Consider the following 19,272-nt stretch of genomic DNA (forward strand, 5'->3'; position numbering starts at 1 on the left):
AAGTTTGGATAATTCTAATAGGCTGCCTTTGTCTTAGCAGTGACAGGCGGTTATTTCAACATCCATCTCGCATAAGACAATTGGAAGACAGGTCACGTCGACAGACATCAAATTCTTGGCTTCAATTTGTACAAAACATCTTGAACACAGCTATAGAGTTGGTCATTATAGAGCACTTAAAGTACCACATGCATCCCACAAAACTCATTAACGTTCAAAACAATTCAGATGCAAGATATCGAGGTGTACATTACTATCAATACTGAAAATGTTGTCACATCATATAGCTAACAAGATCAAACTGTCTCTAAACAGGTCCATTAATTTATAAGGGCCATTCAAGCAAACAGTACATAGGTACGGGTACCTTTTCCTTGATCTGACTATCAAACTCGTAAGCCAAGCCTTAACTCCAATTCAAAAATATCCAACAGGACTATAGATGATACTTTATATATAACTTCATCTACCAACCTCATACCGAGCATGTCACACCAGTGTTGGGTCGGACACTGATGAGAACAACCTAAGCATATCCCCTCAGGAACTTTAAGACTCCAGTATGTGATGAAAACACTGGAATGGCAAGAATGCTGGCAGAGACATATCAGCGTTATAAAGGTAGCTTCTACATATACATATATATATGTGTGTGTGTATGTGTCGCAGAGCTTCTATATATCAAAGCACAATGTCATATAAAAAGGCATTTGTTTAATAATTTATCATACTGAATTTTGATGCATTGCCATATATCATTAATACATGATTCTCAACATGGCAAAATGCCTGTGGAATAATTTGCATGAATTAATGAAAGATGTACCATCATTCAACAATGTGTCAGAATTAGTATCATAATTATTTCTTCAGCATCATAGCACCAGCATTCAGTGGATATTTCTGTGATGCAATTTACAGAGATGGGGCCATTATTAAAATAATTGAAAGCTAGTGGTTGGTTCGCTTCTCGTTTCTATTAATCAATTTCAGTTATTTTTGTTTTTGTATAAACTAAAGAGCAGTCAATGGGGAACTAATAAACGTGGCACCGGATTACCTTACTCAGTGCTGTTTGGTAAATGCAGTCATTACCGGCTGCCCCACTTATAAAACCTAAGAATGGAAGGACACCCCCTAAATCAGCGAGGTGGATAATTTGGCGCTACATTTCCCATCTTCATTCATCTCTTAGTTTGGAACCATTGATCATGAACCTCTGGTGTGCCCATTTGCTAGAAAGATACTGGTTGAAAAGAAAGCAGAAAGGATTGCTTACCGAGACTTCCTGGACCCTGCTGGAGATGGTGTTACTGATGAATGGGAGCGAGACCTTGAGCCAGAACGAGATCGTGAGCGGGAACTGGAGCCACTGTAGCTGCTAACACTACCACTCAGGCTGCCACTGACCGTCCGCCTAAAAGCAAAACAAATTTGATAAATACTGGGGTCAAACTGAAATATGCATTTCTCCTGGAATAATGCAAAGGTGCACAGCTATTCAACTGACCACTGTTAATGAATGCAATGTGTCTCGTAAAAAACAAGGACCCCATGACAGTAGATGAATAGACTCCTAGGTCAGGGAAAACAATTTGAGAAAATAACAACCTAGGCAGTTTATAAGTACTTGTCTAATCTATAAAAGACAAATAAGGGACCAAAAAAGCAAGTGAAGGAGCACAGTATTCAAAATGTCAGAACGTTAACAAAAATTGGTTAAAAACTCATCTTTTTATTACAAGGTTAAATACATCACAGTCGTATTCGCCTTTCAGTGCTTCATGGTCCTTCTACACTTTTGGCTCTGTAGCTTGAATATGAAACTGTAGAAATAAACTGTGCCTAGTGTTTTTCTTTACTTGAGCACAAGGAGCATTGCGTGCGCCCACAACTCTGCACGTTCCACAATCTTAACAATCATCTTTGGTTTTTAACAGCAAACATGAGCAAGACTGTTTTATGTCCCTTAGCTACATGGATATGTCAATTTAATCTTTTAGAGTGGACAAAAAAAAAACCTCTACTTCACTGTGCGTGCATCTTCGTCACAAAAGCCACTCACAGAAAATGCTAGAACAAACAAACATAAAAAATTGAGTTATCTTTTTTTTTATCTCTGTTCACACATGTAAGAATCACAGATGCCTCCTGCTCATAATATCCCCAAGAGACTTGCACCACATTCACAAAAGTTGTATAGCCACATATATAAGCCACCTCTGCGTGCCTGTGTCAGTTTACTTCTAACTATTCTGCGCTCTCAAAATGTGGCTCGCCTGTGACAGATTAGAGATGACAGTCTGCCAAATATTTGGACCTTCGTATCAATTATGAAAGCACACTCAACAAAATTTGAAGTAGGGAAGAATCTGTGGTTAAATAGAGTATCAGCCAGAAGGATTATGTTACTTACCTTGTAAGCATCTATTCCTTGCAAGTAGCGCTATAGATTCACATGGTCTACATACTCCTGCCATCTAATGTTGGGCTCGGACATCAACTTGGTTTTCTTCTGGAATCAAGCTATCCTGGCTGAAGAGGGGGGAAACTTCGAAACCTGTACTAGGATGCTGGTTTCCAGTCCAGGGAGGACCTGGCATGGCAGTTCGGGCTGGACTGTTCCCATTGGGCGCAGGGTCAAGACTGATTTGCATATGGCTGGGTCCAATCTGGAATGGCATGGTGAGAAAAAAACGATGGATTGAGGCACAAATCTCTGTACTGGGGTGAATGTATGACATTGTTCTGCATTCTGTCCTTCAATAGTTCTTTTTGCATTTGTCACCCGGAGTGAGACGGGTATGCTCAGACGTGAGTCCCGTGCTCTCCATGCCACTGGAATCAAGCTATCCTGGCTGAAGAGGGTGAAACCCCGAAACCGGTCCTAGGATGCTTGTTTCCAGTCCAAGGTGGACCTGGCCAGGCAGTTCGGGCTGGACAGTTCCCATTGGGCGCAGGGTCAAGACTGATTTGCATATGGCTGGGTCCAATCTGGAATGGCATGGTGAGAAAAAAACGATGGATTGAGGCACAAATCTCTGTACTGGGGTGAATGTATGACATTGTTCTGCATTCTGTCCTTCAATAGTTCTTTTTGCATTTGTCACCCGGAGTGAGACGGGTATGCTCAGACGTGAGTCCCGTGCTCTCCATGCCACTGGAATCAAGCTATCCTGGCTGAAGAGGGTGAAACCCCGAAACCGGTCCTAGGATGCTTGTTTCCAGTCCAAGGTGGACCTGGCCAGGCAGTTCGGGCTGGACAGTTCCCATTGGGCGCAGGGTCAAGACTGACTGACATTAACTTGTTTTTCTTCGAAGAAGTCTTTTGAGTTCCGAGATACAGTGAGGACTCCTCTTCTAGGTAATGCGCATGGTCATCGGCTCCACATTCAAACTGTTTTGAACATACCAGGTGCAGATATAGTGGAGCCAGAAATAGCCTTTAGTAGGGACTATGCGCTGTGAATGTAACTTAATTGAATATATGAATAATCTAAATATTTGGAACAATCAATAACGTCCGGGGAGCTGGGTGGATGCATGTGCATCTACAGCACTACATGGAAGTAATAGATTCTTACAATGAAAGTAACAATCCATGTATAGCATGTGGGGTTGTAGATACACAAGCTATGCATAAGCTTGCTAGCAGTTCTCACCACACAGTGGCTAGTCACTGGGTGTTGCATATGTCTGAAATAAAGTTCTCAATACGATTGTTATATGTGTTCCTGTTCGCATACAAGAACATCCACACAATAGTGTTTGGTGAACGTATGTGAGTTTAACCAAGTAGCAGCTTTGCAGATGTCAGCTATAGGGATGTTCCCCAAGAAAGTCACATAGGAACCCTTCATCCTAGCAGAATGTGCCTTTGGGGGAACTGGTAGGGTTCACGTTGCTATGGCATAACAGGTTAGAAAACCTCTAACCAAACCATCTACTAATATCTGTTTTGGATATGGCGTGACCCTGCCTCGGGTTAGGAAAGGCTACAAACGATTGTTGTGCTTTCCTAAAGATTTGGTTATGTCAATGTAGTATAGAAATGCTATCTTAACATCGAAACCGTGAAGTGCTCTTCCCGCTACCATGTCTGGATTTGGAAAGAACACTTACAGCTCAATACTTTGATTGAGATGAAAAGATGCCAACTTTAGAAAAAAAACTTTGGACAGGGTCTTAAGACTACTCTGTCGAGATATACTTGAAAGATGGGCTCTTGAAGAGTGGGTGTTTGCATTTCACTAACTCTTCTCAGCAAGGTAATTGTCCCAAAAAAACAGCTGTACATGAATGGCATGGAAGACAGGAGTTTAAGGACTCAAAAGAGGGACCCATGAGCCTGGTTAGTACCACATTAAGAAGCCACACTGGAGCAGGTGGTGATCTTGGAGGAATAACCCTTTTTAAACCTTCCATTAACGCTTTACCAACTGGGATTCTAAACATTGAACAGCGTTCTATGTTTTTTAGGTATGCAGCAGAGGCTGCAGGCTAAAGACATAGATTTGTAGGCTAGGTCTGATCTTTGAAGCTGTAATAGGTCTCAAGACTCTACCAGATAAGGTGTTAACGAAGGTAACTTGTCAATCTGATAGCGACATCTAGCCCAAGATTCCTGACATTTCAACAGATACCCAAGCAATACCATCCCAGGGGAAGCACTGTGGAAAGGTTTTAGACCAAGAAGTCCTGAAAGATAAAGCGGCCAAAGAGGCCCTCCCTGCGGACCTCAGAATTCAGGCAGTAGTGTCTGGCACACGTGTGCAGAGATGCCCACGTGGCCGGTTGGCAGATGTCAGAAACCAAGACACCACGTCGAAGAGCCCTGGTGGCTGCCTTTGCCCTGGTAGAATTGGCCCTATGACCTTCAGGAGGTTGTTTCTTCACCAAGGCATAGCATATTTGTATACAAAGGATGACCCAGCGTGAAATGATCCTCTTCTGAACTGCTTGCCCCTTCTTTGCTCCAACGTACCCTACGAAGAGTTGGTAGTCAGGTAGAATGATAACACTCTTTTTGGGTCCAGACGGTGGAGACGCTCTCCTTCCTTGGAAGGATGCGGAGGTGTATAGAAAGTGGGCAGAGTAACAGACTGAGCCAGATGAAAAGATGATACTACTTGAGGCAGAAAAGATGCCCTAGTGTGAGGCACTACTTTGCCTGAAAAGACGGTCAGGTAATGAGGCTGAGATGACAATACCTGTAGTTCGCTCACCCTCCTAGCAGAAGTTGCCACTAAAAAGGCTGTTTGGATAGTGAGCATCAGGAGGGGACAATTGGGCAGCGGTTCAAATGGTGCACACATCAAAATGGTAAGAATAAAATTAAGGTCCCATTGGAGCATAATAAAAGGTGCAGGGGAAAGATATGGATAAGCCCCTTCAAAATTCTCTGTACAAGAGGTGATTGGAAAAGAGATGGCTTAACAGCAGCCGAAGAAAAGCAGACCGGGCCGAAAGGAAGCCCTTCCAAGTGCCCAGAGCAGAGCCCTGCTGGGCCAAGGAGAGAATAAAAACAAGAACATCTGACAGGGAAGCAGACAGAGGGCCAACAGACCGTTCTGTACATTATTTACAAAATGTTTGCCATCTGCAGGCATTTACCAACTTTGTGGAGGGATGCTTGGCTGCCAGAATCACCTCACAGACTTCGCCAGGAAGGTCAAAGCGGTCAACTGTCACCACTCAATCTCCACGCTAGGAGGCAGAGAGTGGATAGGTTTAGTTGGTGGACCCTTCCCTGCTGCTGCGATCGAAGATCCTACCTAAGAGGCAAACTGACGGGAAGATCGATGCTCATTTGGAGAAGCTCGAGATACCAGACTCTCCTTGCTCAGTCCGGAGCCATGAGGACGAGCACTCTGGACAGGAGTGGTATGGGCGGAAAGGCGTATAGGAGGCCTGTGCACCACTCACGAAGAAAAGCGTTGCCGAGCAAGAGCCGCCTTGGAAACTCCAGCACGCAAAACTGCTGACATTGCGCGTTCTCTTCGGAGGCAAACAGATCTAACCAAAGTTCTCCCCACTATTAAAAGAGACCTTGCACTACCTCCGATAGAGGGGCCAATCGTGATCCGTAAGGCACCGCCGGCTGAGTTTGTCCGCTCTGGCGTTCAGAGACATGTCCAGATGTTGAACCACCAGGAATATACCCTGTTGTTCCAGCCAAGTCCAGTGACACAGGGCCTCTTAACAAAGAGTCCACAACCCCACTCCACCCGGTTTGTTGCATTACCACATGGCGGTAGTGTTGTCCGTGAACACCTGCACTAGCCTTCCTTTGAGAGATGGTAAAACTGGCTTTCAGTGCCTACCAGATCACACAAAGCTTCAACCAGTTGATATGGAGCTTGGCTTCCAGAGACCAGAGGCCTCTGATCTCCATCTTTCCCAGATGGCCGCCCTACCCCAGAAGGGACGTATCCGTCACTACTGTGAGATGTGGGAGGGGAAGAGAGCGGTGTCTGCTCTCTGACCCAATCGTGGTTTGTCAGCCGCCACCAATGCAGGTTGTTCGCAGTTCCTCCCGCAGTTCTGAAAAATGCAGACACAGGCCAGGATGAGGTGGCGAGGCCCAGGGACTTGGCCGTAGCTCGCGAGTTATTGAAGCACTCAAGCGCTGCAGCTGCCTGGTCTCCGAAGAGACAGGGGCCATCAAAGGGCATATCCATAAGATTAGCTTGGACATCCACCGAAAAGCCAGACATCCGCAGGCAGGTGTGGTGCCTAATGGCCACCTTTGAGGAAGTCGATCTGCCTAGCGAGTTTGTTGTGTCTAAGCCAGATCATATGGTAGACTTTGCTGCATCTCTCCCGTCTGTAATAGCTTGGGAGAGGAAAGCCCAGTCCTCCTCTAAGACTCTGGGTAGCACTTGCGCAACCGTCTCCCATACAGAGTAACGGCCCAAGAGGCATGCAGTGTTTACTGTCCGCAATGCTAGGCTGGTGGAACAGAAGATCTTCTTACCGAAGCTGTCCAGCCTTTTGGATTCCCTACCTGGAAGTGCAGAATGGAATGCGCCATGGGAAGTGAGGGCTTGGGACAACCAAGCTCTGTGGGGTGGGTAGAGAGGAAAGCTGGATCACCCAGGGCGGCGGTGGCTGGCAATGGTTCTATTTACAGGAGCCCCTGTGCTGGGCTTGGACCAGGTGCCCAGTAGAACATCTGTAAAGGCCACGCTGAATGGCATCAAGGGTTCAGAAGAGGAGACACTAGGCTGCAGGACCTCCGTCAAGACGTTAGGCTTTACTGCCACCGTAGGAAGCTGCAGGTCCAAGACCTCTGCAGCCCTACGCACCACCATTGCGAAAGAAGCTCCCTCCTATGTGGCCAGCTTAGGGGGAGACAGGATGCCAGAATCTGGGTGTCAGGCCGCTGGGATCAACCAAGTCCTCATACCAGTCTAGGTCTTGAGTGGGCAGTGAGATTTTTCAGGGATCCTGCTGCCCCTCCCACTCTTCATCATCCATGCCTAACCCTTCAGAATAGGACAGGTTGAACGTCATGGAGCCGTAAGGCTCGGTCGGTGCTGGTCTAGGCGTCGGCGGTCGCCCGATCGGCTCCATGTTGTCTGATGCAGAGGGCCTCGACGTCGGTTGTGGGCCACGGGAAGGTCACAGAGGTACGACCAGCACCGGTACGGATCAGGAAAGGATCCAAGTGGCCAGAGCTGTGGCCGTAGAGCCCACAGGATAGCCTTCAGCTTAACCTGCGGTCCTAATGGCACGCTGGCAGGGTCAGGCAACCCAAATATGGTGCACATGGCATCATAAAGCTCTTTTAATTGGGCGGGAGTCACTTCTGGCCACAGTAAGGGTGGGAAACACGGAGTCGACCCAGGTCCCTGCTACGTGGATCGGGGCCTCAAAGGATGAGGATCCTCAGTCTCATCGCGTGATGGACAGGGTGAATTTGAAGCACGCTTATGTTTTTTATAGTGCTCCTTACCTGACCGCGATTACTTTGAGGAAGACTCTGACCCCACAGAGTGGTGCTCGGAACTTCCTCTCGACTAAGATCCGACCTACGTGGTACCGGGCTGCGATCAGCGTTTGGGACTGCCCCCTCAAAGCCTTCGGCGAGATGGCCCGGTAATCGGAGCACGAATGTGTTGTGGTTGCGCTCCAGGCACCAGAGACACACCAAATGGGGGTCTGTGACCGACATGGCGCAGTGACAGGTGCCGCACGGCTCCAACCCAGGGGACTTCTTACTAGACATCCATAGCACACCAAAAGGAGTCGACAAAAAGTCAGAAAAAGTCAGTCAAAAAGCTCTTTTTGATGGATCTGGCCTAGCTGGCACGGAAAGAAAACAGTTGTGAACACGCCAGGGTGGCGCCAATATTGATGAGACAGAAATCATGACGATGAACAAGACGCCTAAGACGTCATGCTGAGTTAACGGATGTCACCTATCGGCATGCAGGGGTACTGCTATCAAAAATCTTCCTGATCCAGTCTGTCGCCTGGAAGTTCAAAGGTAAGGAGTCTGTGGCTAGATGTCTCTATCAGATATAATCATTAAGCAAGCTGGTCACTTTCATCAAACTAAAAAAAATGAATATTAAATATTACACAGCTCATCTCACATATTCTTATTACAAAACAGGAATCTCGAACTGGGACCAAAATGACTGTATGGCTGTTAGAAAGCCAATCTTTTAAAAACATTATACTCGATCTGTCTGGTGAGGTCTTCTTTGAAGAATCACCATCCACTAACCTAATCCTTGACTCATCCTTAAACAACAAGGGGTGACCAGCCAGTGATACCAGTTTTAAGAGGATTCACATTCACAATGGACTGACACACTGCAACTCTTACAAAGCCTTTCTGGTTAAGGCCAGTTGAAACAACTTTGGGAAATTAAAGTTTGGAATACAAATCTTTCATCCAAACTGCTGCCTGCTCTCTCCACTTCCTTCCTTCAAATTATTTGATCCACTTCTATTTCTACCTACCACCCGCCCCAAACCATCTGTGGTTTATATATCAGTCCCCTTGACACTAATAGGGCCCTGGGGGCTTCTTCCATTCGACTCATGCGGCCATTTACATAACTTTATTTGGCTCATGACGATGTTTGCTTTGACCTTTTTATTATGTATACTTCTAATTTTAACTAGGTCACTTTACCGTGTATTAATACTGTACATCAAAGTCTGAAACAGCTTACTGAAATAAAACATTGAAAAATGTTGGTCCCCTCTCTTCCAACATTAGTATCAAAATGTTACTTATAACCCTCTTAATTTTCACCAAAATTCATCTGGGACTATGCTCGGACTTCAAATTATTGAATAAGTGAAGAATTTCCCTGTTCAAGGATTCAAGAAGCTGGCACTCACTGCATGAATGGAAGGGAATCCCATGTTACGCAGTGTGGGCATAGGAGGGCAGAAATGATGCAGTCCTGGAGATAAGAAACAGTCAAACTATTGCAATCAGCATGAAGGTTCACTGAACTTCCCTAAAGCAGTAGAAAAACGCCCCAATGACAGCAGCGAGTGCAAAATGAAAGAACTGGAAATACCACACTATTTAATCAATTACTAATTCAAACTGAGATCAGAAGCGCACATCAGCGGAAGAGGGCATTCTGCGGAAATCCCCTTCAAGTAGGCTCTAATGTTGGTGGACTGGACGGGAAGGTAAAGCGCAAATGAGACTTCCCGCGACGTTGTTGATTCTTATGAAATAGGTAGCATATGAAGACTTCAAAGGTGACTTTGGAAAACATTAAAGAACTAAGTCTTCTTAGTCCTAGCACAGCGAGGCAGGGAAAACCATAGTGGATACCTAGGCTCGGTACAAAAGGGGTCTAACAGCATAAACAGAAATACAAAAAAAGATCCTCTCTCTACTTACAAGAAGCGATCTAATGTGAGCTGAAGGAGGACAACGTACTAGTAGAAGCTTAGCAGGCTCCTTTTCCCCCAGCACCTGGCTTCCGTTTTTAGTGATGCAAACGGAGCATTTTATCAAGCATTACATTTTGTCCTCTTTTAATATGTACCTGCATTTTTGTAGAACTAGACAGACTACATTTTTGGTTGTTTATTCTTTATTCTTGTATTGTACTTTTGTGCCATTGTATTTTGTTATGTACTTTTATGGATGTTTTATTCCGAATAAAGATCTTTGACTGACTGACAAACATTACATTTATCTAACACAAGGTCATTTTGCTTAGGGTGTAGTGCTGTAGACACTAGCAGTTTGGGCAAATTTAGTGTAGGAATACAGAGCTTGCAGAAGGTGCTAAATGGGGCTGCATGAAAGGTATATTCTACCACAGCACTATATGGGCTAACTGGTCAAGATTAGCACCATACGTAAGAAAGCGGGTACAAAAACCTCTGCGCTGAATACCCAAGCAGTACTTTGAATGTCAGTGACAGAGAGCAAAATAATCATCTTTTTGTTTAACAGCATACTTTTTATGTGAACTGTCAACATGGTACAACACTTAAAATCCACAATTTGGTGAGGTGCTGGAATCAATAAGTGGTTGCTTTGCATAGTCGTTCTAGTGATATTCAAGTGTGTTTAGCTTAAGAAAGGGAAAGTCTGGCAGGCACTATGGGGTTCTGGACACATGGCGCCGCTTTCGACTGCTGCTGAAGCAGCCTCTTTCTGGAGGTGTGCTCTTTGACATTTGCTTTTGTTTAATGCGTCGCTGTAAAATCACTTACTAACCATTTGACTGGTTAAAAACAAACCGGCATTTTACCAATTGTATATTCAGTTTTTTTAATGTGTGGAGATTTTATTATTTCAGCCAACGTTACAGAAAAATAAAAGGATACAGTTCGTATATCAGAATCGTCATCTCTACAGTGTCATGTACATGACAGACAGTGACATGGTACATTTCTAAACAGTACATTACAATTTATCATTTGGACAAACATCAATTCACTGGCTATCATGAAGAGCCTCTGGGTTTCCCAACAATTATGTTGTAAAGGAAGTCTTTATGTCCTTCGACCGTGACGTCATAGGTAGTGCCAAAGACTACATTGCTAAGGTGTCTCTGCAATATACCATATCTTTCACCATCGCTCATGTTCTGGTGCATGGTGTTGACCCCAGTGTCTAGCCACCAGTCTTTTACCCACCAGAAGCACAACTGCCACAAATCGGCGATCCTGAGGTTTCAGCTTCTTAACTAAACCCAACAAACATAACTGGATAATGCAATTGAGGGAGTCTGTCGTTATCCAGCACAGTTCCAGCACCACATTTCGCCAAAAACCCGGACCTCTGCAAAACTCCATGCAAGATGTGCAAAATCTGCATCTTGTTCCCCACGTCTGACATTGCGCGTCTTCACGCAACCATATCTACAGAAATGGGCAGGTGTAAAGTACATTTGCTGCACGTATATAAAATGTATAAGGTGTAGATTGCAATTGGGGTAAGCATTCCCGTGTGTGTGTGTAGCAAAATGCCCAGTCCTCCTGTGTCAGGTGTGTATCTAGCACAATATTCCAACGCACAAGCACTGTATCTGAGCACGGTGAACTATCTGCCTGTACGGCATTGCACAATTTAGTCACCAAATTTTTGCGTGTTGGACTAGTAATTATATCTGAAGTGCACCTAGTGCAGGGGGCTCCTCAAGAAACGAGGGATAGAGGGCTCTGACTGACCTTTTTTTTTTTTTTACTCTGTGGGCCATATATGGTCATTACTGGTAAGCATATGTCTCATGTGGCTACTTAACTTGCTGGGACTAAGAAACAAGAGAGAAAACGGTAATGGAAAAGTAACTGACTTGCCAAATTGAATGCAGAGATCACTTCGGGTAAAAAGAGTGGACTGAGTGCAAAGAACTAATTTATCATGGTAGAAAACTGTAAACGGCAGACGAACTGAAAGAGCCCTAGAGTTCTTCAACCCAGCGAACAAAAGTAACCACTAGTAGAACTGTTTTTACAATCAGACGTCAAACTAGGCAACTGTGCATGGACTTGAATGGAGATGACATCAAGAAAGTCAAAACATGGTCGTCAGACCACTGAGTAACAGCACATTTTGTGGGAGGGAACAAGAAAAGCTAATCTTTCAGAAAACGCTACACAAGTGGAAATTTAAACAGTAAAGATCAAGCAGCCACATGAAAGCAGACAGGGCTGCTAGGTAGTCTTGGCCTCTAACCACAGATAGGAAATCACAAAACCTCAAATAGATGAAATTTAAAGGGGCAGATGCCTCACACATTCCCTCTCACACTACTGAACGCAAATGGATTCGGCAGCAGGCTTCCTGACCACAGAGATGATTACAGCAGCCACACCAAGCACAGAGGAGAATCTGGTTAGACTGGCACCGCTCAATCTCTACATGAGCAACCACAACAGCTGTAATTGTATCCGAGGACAGGACCATTCTGCTGTAAGAGCAGTTATGCCTAAGAGAGGAAGGGGTAGCCCCCTTGTCTAGTCTGGGGTGGACAGGATCTGCTGTGCTTAATCCTCTTGCACCTTCCACAGGGCTCTTGTCCGAATAGTCAAAAAGAGTAAATCAGGCCTGAGACCAGTTAAAGAGGAAGGCATCCCCAAGGAAACCCTTCAGAGAGAACTGCGAAGCACAAAACTGGGGACACTTCCTGTTCGGATCAATGATTAAAAGAACCATGAACGGAAACTCCAATCTGGAGAATACTGCCTCAATCACCTCAGAGTGTACCTCCTACGTAGGGCCTTCCAGTGGGAGACAACTTAATGCATCTGTCGCAATAGTGAGGGAGCATATCAGGCGAGTCACCATGGGAAGATTCCTGGTTCTTGCATCTACTTCCCCAAATTGCTTCTGCTTCGAAACATAAGATCAATGACCTGACATTCTGCTGGTTGTTGGGAAAATTGACTGTAGGATGTTATCTGAGTGAATTTTTACATTGTTGCCGGAGATGCAAGAGAAAAAGGCCTTCATGCAGAACAAGCACATTTATATATGCAATTGCTGTGCTGACACAGACCAAAGGACTCAAACCATGAAGTCACCCAGATGAGCACACCAGCCGAGTGAATGGGTGTCTGACCACACAATTCTGAGCTTGTAGGGGCTAAACGGGCGACCTCTCAGGAGACTGGATGGGCCCATCCACCAGTGCAGATTCTGATGCACTGACTGGAAGATCTGCACTTGAACTGCGAGGGTCCCTTGGGGTAGATGCGGAGAGCCAGGGGCACACATCAGTCTCAAGAGTTCAAGGATGACCGACTGGCTCAGGGACAGCATCTTTACCTTGTCTTGCTGGACAAACCAATTCAAAAGGTGGAAATCTAGAAAAGGTCCCCAAACTTCTTCGTGGCCAGAAAAAAGGGATTGAAGAGCACGCTAGTGAACAGGCTATACAGGAAGTGAGTTTGTATTGCTGGTAGAATAGAAAGGGAAGAGAAAAACCACTGCGGATCCGCTGGACCATGCAGTGATTTGTCACCACCAACCTCCAGGTATGAAGTGAAAGTAGACCCAAATGAACAGGGGACAGCGACTGTTAGTTTCAACTTCATCTTAGGCACCAGTGCCGGAAGCCTGAGAAGGCATGGCGTTTGGAGTAGTGTCGGTCAGAGCCATTGGAATTGCAAAACCCGCAGAATGTTCCCATTGGGAGTGTCCAAAGGGGTTGTGGGGCCATCTTGAAAACCCATGCACAGTCAAAGTTATGGAGAACCCTGGTTTCAGCTATTTATCTACAGACGGTTCTCATCTGATGTCAAGGAAGAGTCCAATTCATTAAAAGTGTTGAGATTCTGAATGTTCCTGGCAATGGGAGCGCTTCCTCAAGGAAGAAGAGGAATTCTTCTTACTGCACTTTTTGTGGGAAGATCTCTTATGTGAACTCTTCCTTCAGTCACAAATAATTTGCCACCAATTCCCTTGTTTACTTTTGGTGCATGGTGGTGTAAGATTCACAGATTATGATGCCATGTCACCATCCCAAACACCACATACAGTCATCATTAAGGTCCAAAATGAATGAACATTTTCTGTATGCATCATCTGCAAGGTTTGAAGCCCCAGGCCCTTTTAGGAGACATTTGACCTAGTCTCTGTGGGAAGCTGAGAATGTCATCGTTGAAACACAGTGTGCTTTGAACCGTGTTGAGAAGGTGTGTAAAGAAAAAAAAACAGAATGGACCTTTGTACATTGATGGGTGCCCTATGTACTTGTTGGTGTCACATCCAGAAGTTGATTCGCAGTTGGAATAATGAGCTGTATTAATTGAACTGTGATGTTCAAAGGTTAGTCTTCATTATGGAAATCCTCTTTAAAGTCAAACACTGAATATCTCCACCGTTAATGCAAACCTACCTGAAATCAGTTCATTTTGAGAGACTTGCCCAGATGCATCAAGCACCCATTTTGCTATTCCTTATTAGCAAAAAATAAGGACTCGCTAATAAGAAATAGCAAAAGGCTATGCATGAAGAAATCACTAAAAAAATAGCGATTTCTTAAAATTCCTTAATTGCGACTCGCAAATTGCGACTCGCAATTAAGGAATAACTCCCCATTCATTCCTGTGGGCCTAGAGGCCCATAGGAATGAATGGGAAGACTATCTCAATTTGCGATTCTCAATTAGAGAATCGCTAATTTTTTGTTTGTGACTCTCGTACATTTCCTACAAGGCAACATTATTTTCCGATCTTCATGGTAATACCGCTTTGAAGTAACAATATTCTAATACCATCTGCAAGAGTTACTGTACAAAAAATACATAAATCAAGAAATCACCCTTATTGTACTAATCCAGTGCTACAACTCACTAACATGGTCCTTGTCTTGGACGAAGATGTTAAAATAAAGAAATCCATCAAAAATGTAATCACCAGGCCTCTTCGTACTGTCACATAGCATGGTAAAACATTTAAATCTTCTATGTAGTTGACAAAGCAGTACGAGTGTTGTAAATACATTTTCTGCTCAAAAGAAAATACAGATATTAAAAAAAAACACATCTTCTGCTTCCTCTTATTGACCAACATACAGAAGTTTCAAACTCACCTTCGTGGAGGAGTTTTTGGCTTGACTTCCTTCTTTCGCCCTTCTCTTGTATCTGGGAGCGGAGGGACTTCGGGTGGAGGTGGTTTTGGGGGTTTCACAACTGGCGTTGGTGCAGGCAATGTGGCAGGCACTGGAGCTGGCTTCTTCACAACAGGCTTATCTCTGTGCAGAAGATGAAAAGCCAAAACTGAGGACTGAAGTTTTTCCTCCACTGTTTGGGGTGTTTTTGGTAACTAAGTCGAAATACCATTTAACAAGACAGATCTGAACCTGAAAGGGCTTTAAAGGGCTATATCCCTTTCAACGTAGGTTTGACAACATGCTCAGAATCAAAGTAAATGATTAGGGCCAATACACCACTTCACAGGCATTATCACAGGATGCTTTACTTAAATATTTAATGAAAGTTCCAAAGTCTATGCTGACCGCTACAATGTACTTAAATGACATGTCCTTGAGAAAACTTTTGCTGTAGTGAATCCAATCCTTTGAACATGCTTAATGGCAACTTGTTCGGGTACATGATCCCACACTCAGAAACTGGTCTGGTAGTTTCAAGTTTTGCACAAAATACTATGCTGCAAATCTCTAAAAAGAAACCTGTGCTTAAGAACATACACAAATTAAGAATTACAGGATCCGAGATGCAATTCAGAATGAAAAGGCAGAAAAATAAGAGGTAAATAGAGACATAGGGTTCTGCGTGGTTTACCTTATGGTTTGTGGAATTTAACAGCACATTTGCTAGTTTGTTTACACTTTTGTTAAGACAACAGACCGTTGAAGTTAAAGCTAGTCATAGTCCTACAACTAGTTATCAGCCTCCCCTAACCAGAAGTTACACATCGTATAATTCAACCAGTCATAAACTTGGACCTGACAAGGTGGCTGGCTCCAACATGGTCTGCTTTTGTCGAAGGGTGGTTGTAGTAGAGTCAGGGGTAATTAGCCTATCAGATCGCAAAATCGCTAGTAACCATGGATAAGTCTCTTCAATCACTGGGCTCTGGCATCAACTAAAGTTGCTAAAAGGCATCTCCAACCCAATGTAATTTTCAGCCACATAAATAAATGAAGCCCGAACCTCAACTTGTGCTAAAAAACACTAAAATGAAAGTAAAGATCAATATATCCTCGGATTGGCATAGTAAATCCAACAATAAATATACTTCCTAGTTGAAAATGTAGCCTTAAGACATGTCCTGGTCATGCCCACACTGCTGGTACCATTAGCAAAACTAGTGCCTATGCAGCCCTTTTATGGGTCCAAAATTAGGTGTCAGTCATTGCCCTCGTACTCCATATTCTGGGCAATAAATAAAATTCCCCTCTTTAATCTTCAAAATCCCCTGAGCTTCTGTCTCAATATGCTCTAAACCTCCCTCGAACAATGTGTTTTCAAAGACACACATTTGCGATGACTGATCAATTACGTAGAGTAATTAGCATGGTTATAGGCTCAAAGAGCCACTTAGGTCCTCTGCAGATGACTCGGGACGGATTCTTCCTCAGGGAAATAAAACCAGTCCCACATCTAGAGTGAAAATGCCAAACTGCACAACAATTTGTGGCTATTAGAAAAAACTAAATGAAACAAGACACCACAAATATCCTAGAATGTGGTATATTAAATGGAATAGATATATATCAATCCTGCACCAGTAACTAAATTGCTGATAGTCTCCTACCCTTTAGCAGCAGGAGCAGCAGCAGCAGGAGCAGGAGCAGGAGCAGCAGCAACAGCAGCAGCAGGAGCAGGAGCAGTTACGGCAGCTGCAGCAGCAGCAGGGGCAGTTGCAACGGCGGCGACAGGTGGGGCCACTGGTGGAGCAGGATTACTTTTGGGTTTGCCATGGGCTCTGTGTGGAGATGGCGATGGGGAAGGGGAAGCAGATGTGGAATAGGATCCGGACCTGAAATGAGAACAAATAGCACTCAGTCATGACACTGTGTAGAGAAAGACATTTAAGAAAGAAAAACAGTACATTCCTTCTAAAATTAATTTGATACCCTAGCATATTTTTTTAAGGATTATCCTGGGACAACAGTTCATGCACTGTAATTTCCATGACATTTTGTTTACTTACAAGGGGTGTAGGGCTTACCATTGGTTGGGGCCGCCCATTGGTTGGCTTCATAGTTATATATTTCCTTATTTCATTTTAGTCAGTATGTGCAGTTTCATTACCTCTGTGTGTGCTTTCCCTTCCGTGGTGCATGGCCAATGTACTGCTTCCTGTACTTTTTACTTTCCGGGGCAGCACTCCATGAGAGCTCATATGTTTGCAGGCTGAATTCCACCTTCTGCATTGTTGCTTGCTTGCACCGTCCCATCAGCCCCCTCCTGAGTTGCTGCTTCCTTGCCCAATTCCACCCACACCACTTCCATATTGTTGCTTTCTTGCCCATAGCGCCCGCCCCCCTATGTAGTTGTTATTGCCCTATTCCTCCTGCCTGGTTGCTGCCTGGCCTATTCTTCCCTCTCCAGCCTCCTCTCCTCAGCCCCCTCCTGTGTTGCTGCTTGCTTGGCATCTCCCTCCTAATTTCCTCCTGCAATATGTCTTGCTTCTCCTGTCTCAGCGACAACCCGCTTGCATTGCTGCTTGCTCACTTGCCATGTCCCAACTGGCCCACACCTGTGTTCTTGCTTGCGTTTCCCATTCCACACAGCCCCCTCCTGGAATGGAATGCTTTCCCAGTTCCACTCACCCCCACGTGTTGCTGCTTGCCTCATCACATTCATGCCCCACACACATTGCTGCTTGCCCCATTGCACTCACCCCTATGCATTGTTGCCTGCCCCATCACACTCGCCCCATGCGCTGCTGCGTGCCCCATCGTACATGCCCAAACGCTGCTGCTTGCCCTGTCCCACTTGTCCCCCAAGCATGGCTGCTTGCTTCGTCCAACTTCAACCCCCAACATTGCTGCTTACCTCGTCCCGACTGCCCAACTCCTGCATTGTTGCTTGCCCAGTCCATCCTGCCTCATTATTGTGACCTGCCCTGTATCTCCAGCACTTCTTGCCCCATCCCTTCTTGTTGCTTGCCCTCCCCTTCCCGTGTTGATGTTTCTTTCCCCATTCTTGCCACCCCTTTCTCTGCATTGTTGTTGTTTGCTCCATCCCTTCCACCCCCTCCTGAGTTATTGCTTGCCTCCTCAATTCCCACCAGGAACAAAAAAGCACAATGATGAGGCTAGCGATAGGTTTTGCCATGCTATGCTTCTGCACAACATGTCTAAAAGACATTGTCAAAGCTAGTAGCTCTTGCGCAGGAAAAACCTACTGGATTTGCCAATGCTGGCTGTAGATGAGCAGTGAACATGACTGAAAACATTAGCTTTGTATCCAGAATTTTCAATAAGGTTTGACATAACCTATATGCCTAGGAAACTGTGTCTTGGGGCATACCCGTCTTTTAAAAATGTATTGTATTGCTTGGACAAACTTCCAAGATGACACCCGAAATCTAGGAATTAATGTTGTCCTTCCACTATGTTTAGTAGGTTTGTTTAAGATGAGAAGTTTGATAGACTACTGGTTGTGTTATCAAGGCGGCCAAGCCGAAAGACATCATGTGTTGTCTGTGACATAAATAAAGTCAGAAAATAAATAAATAAATAAATAAATATATATATATATTTTATATATTTATATACCTATTATATACCTATATGTGTTTTTTTTCCACTAGAAAACCAAAGGTTACAGGGACATTATAGCTAGGTTCACATTTTACATACACTAAACCATAGAAATTCAGGAGTTGGCCTAACAGCTAGGGCGGTCAACCTCGAATCTGGGGAACTGGGTTTGAGTCTCGGCAATGACGCTGAACATCCTGTGATTCTGGGCGAATCACTTAATCTCCCTGTGCCTAACAAAAACAAGCATTTGCAATGCAATAGGTCTCGCATTTACGCTGGTTTAAGCAATTGGAAAACCAAAACATAAATTAAGGGCATTGTCATTTACAATGTCAATAGCTCAAACAGCATAAATGCGCGACCTATTGCATTGCAAATGCTTGTTCTTTTTCCTGCACGTACTTATTTGACCTGAACATAGTTGTTACAGACAGTGACATGACATGCTCGGGCTCGAAAATTATATTTTGCCTGGAGTGCCGAAAATCTTTGCACCGTTCAATTTCCAGACCCTGGTTTCCCCTTCAAGGCACTAGGCCGGCTGGAGTTTTCTCAACATGAATGAGAAAAATACTCAAGAAGGAGACTCA

At 44.5% G+C, this 19,272-nt stretch overlaps 1 protein-coding gene across 1 annotated transcript in view; it reads right to left on the minus strand.

The window, feature by feature from the left end:
- ZC3H18 (zinc finger CCCH-type containing 18) overlaps nucleotides 1-19,272 on the minus strand; it is a 449,445-nt gene that overhangs the window by 69,891 nt on the left and 360,282 nt on the right. Inside the window, exons 11-13 of the mRNA XM_086945597.1 lie at nucleotides 16,723-16,947; nucleotides 15,035-15,196; nucleotides 1,280-1,417 (exon numbers count right to left, since the gene is read on the minus strand). Coding sequence (XP_086801723.1) covers nucleotides 1,280-1,417; nucleotides 15,035-15,196; nucleotides 16,723-16,947 — 525 coding nt within the window. The remainder of the gene's footprint in view (nucleotides 1-1,279; nucleotides 1,418-15,034; nucleotides 15,197-16,722; nucleotides 16,948-19,272) is intronic.

The sequence above is a fragment of the Lissotriton vulgaris genome, chromosome 12, assembly GCF_964263255.1.
Source record: "Lissotriton vulgaris chromosome 12, aLisVul1.2, whole genome shotgun sequence".
Taxonomy (NCBI): domain Eukaryota; kingdom Metazoa; phylum Chordata; class Amphibia; order Caudata; family Salamandridae; genus Lissotriton; species Lissotriton vulgaris.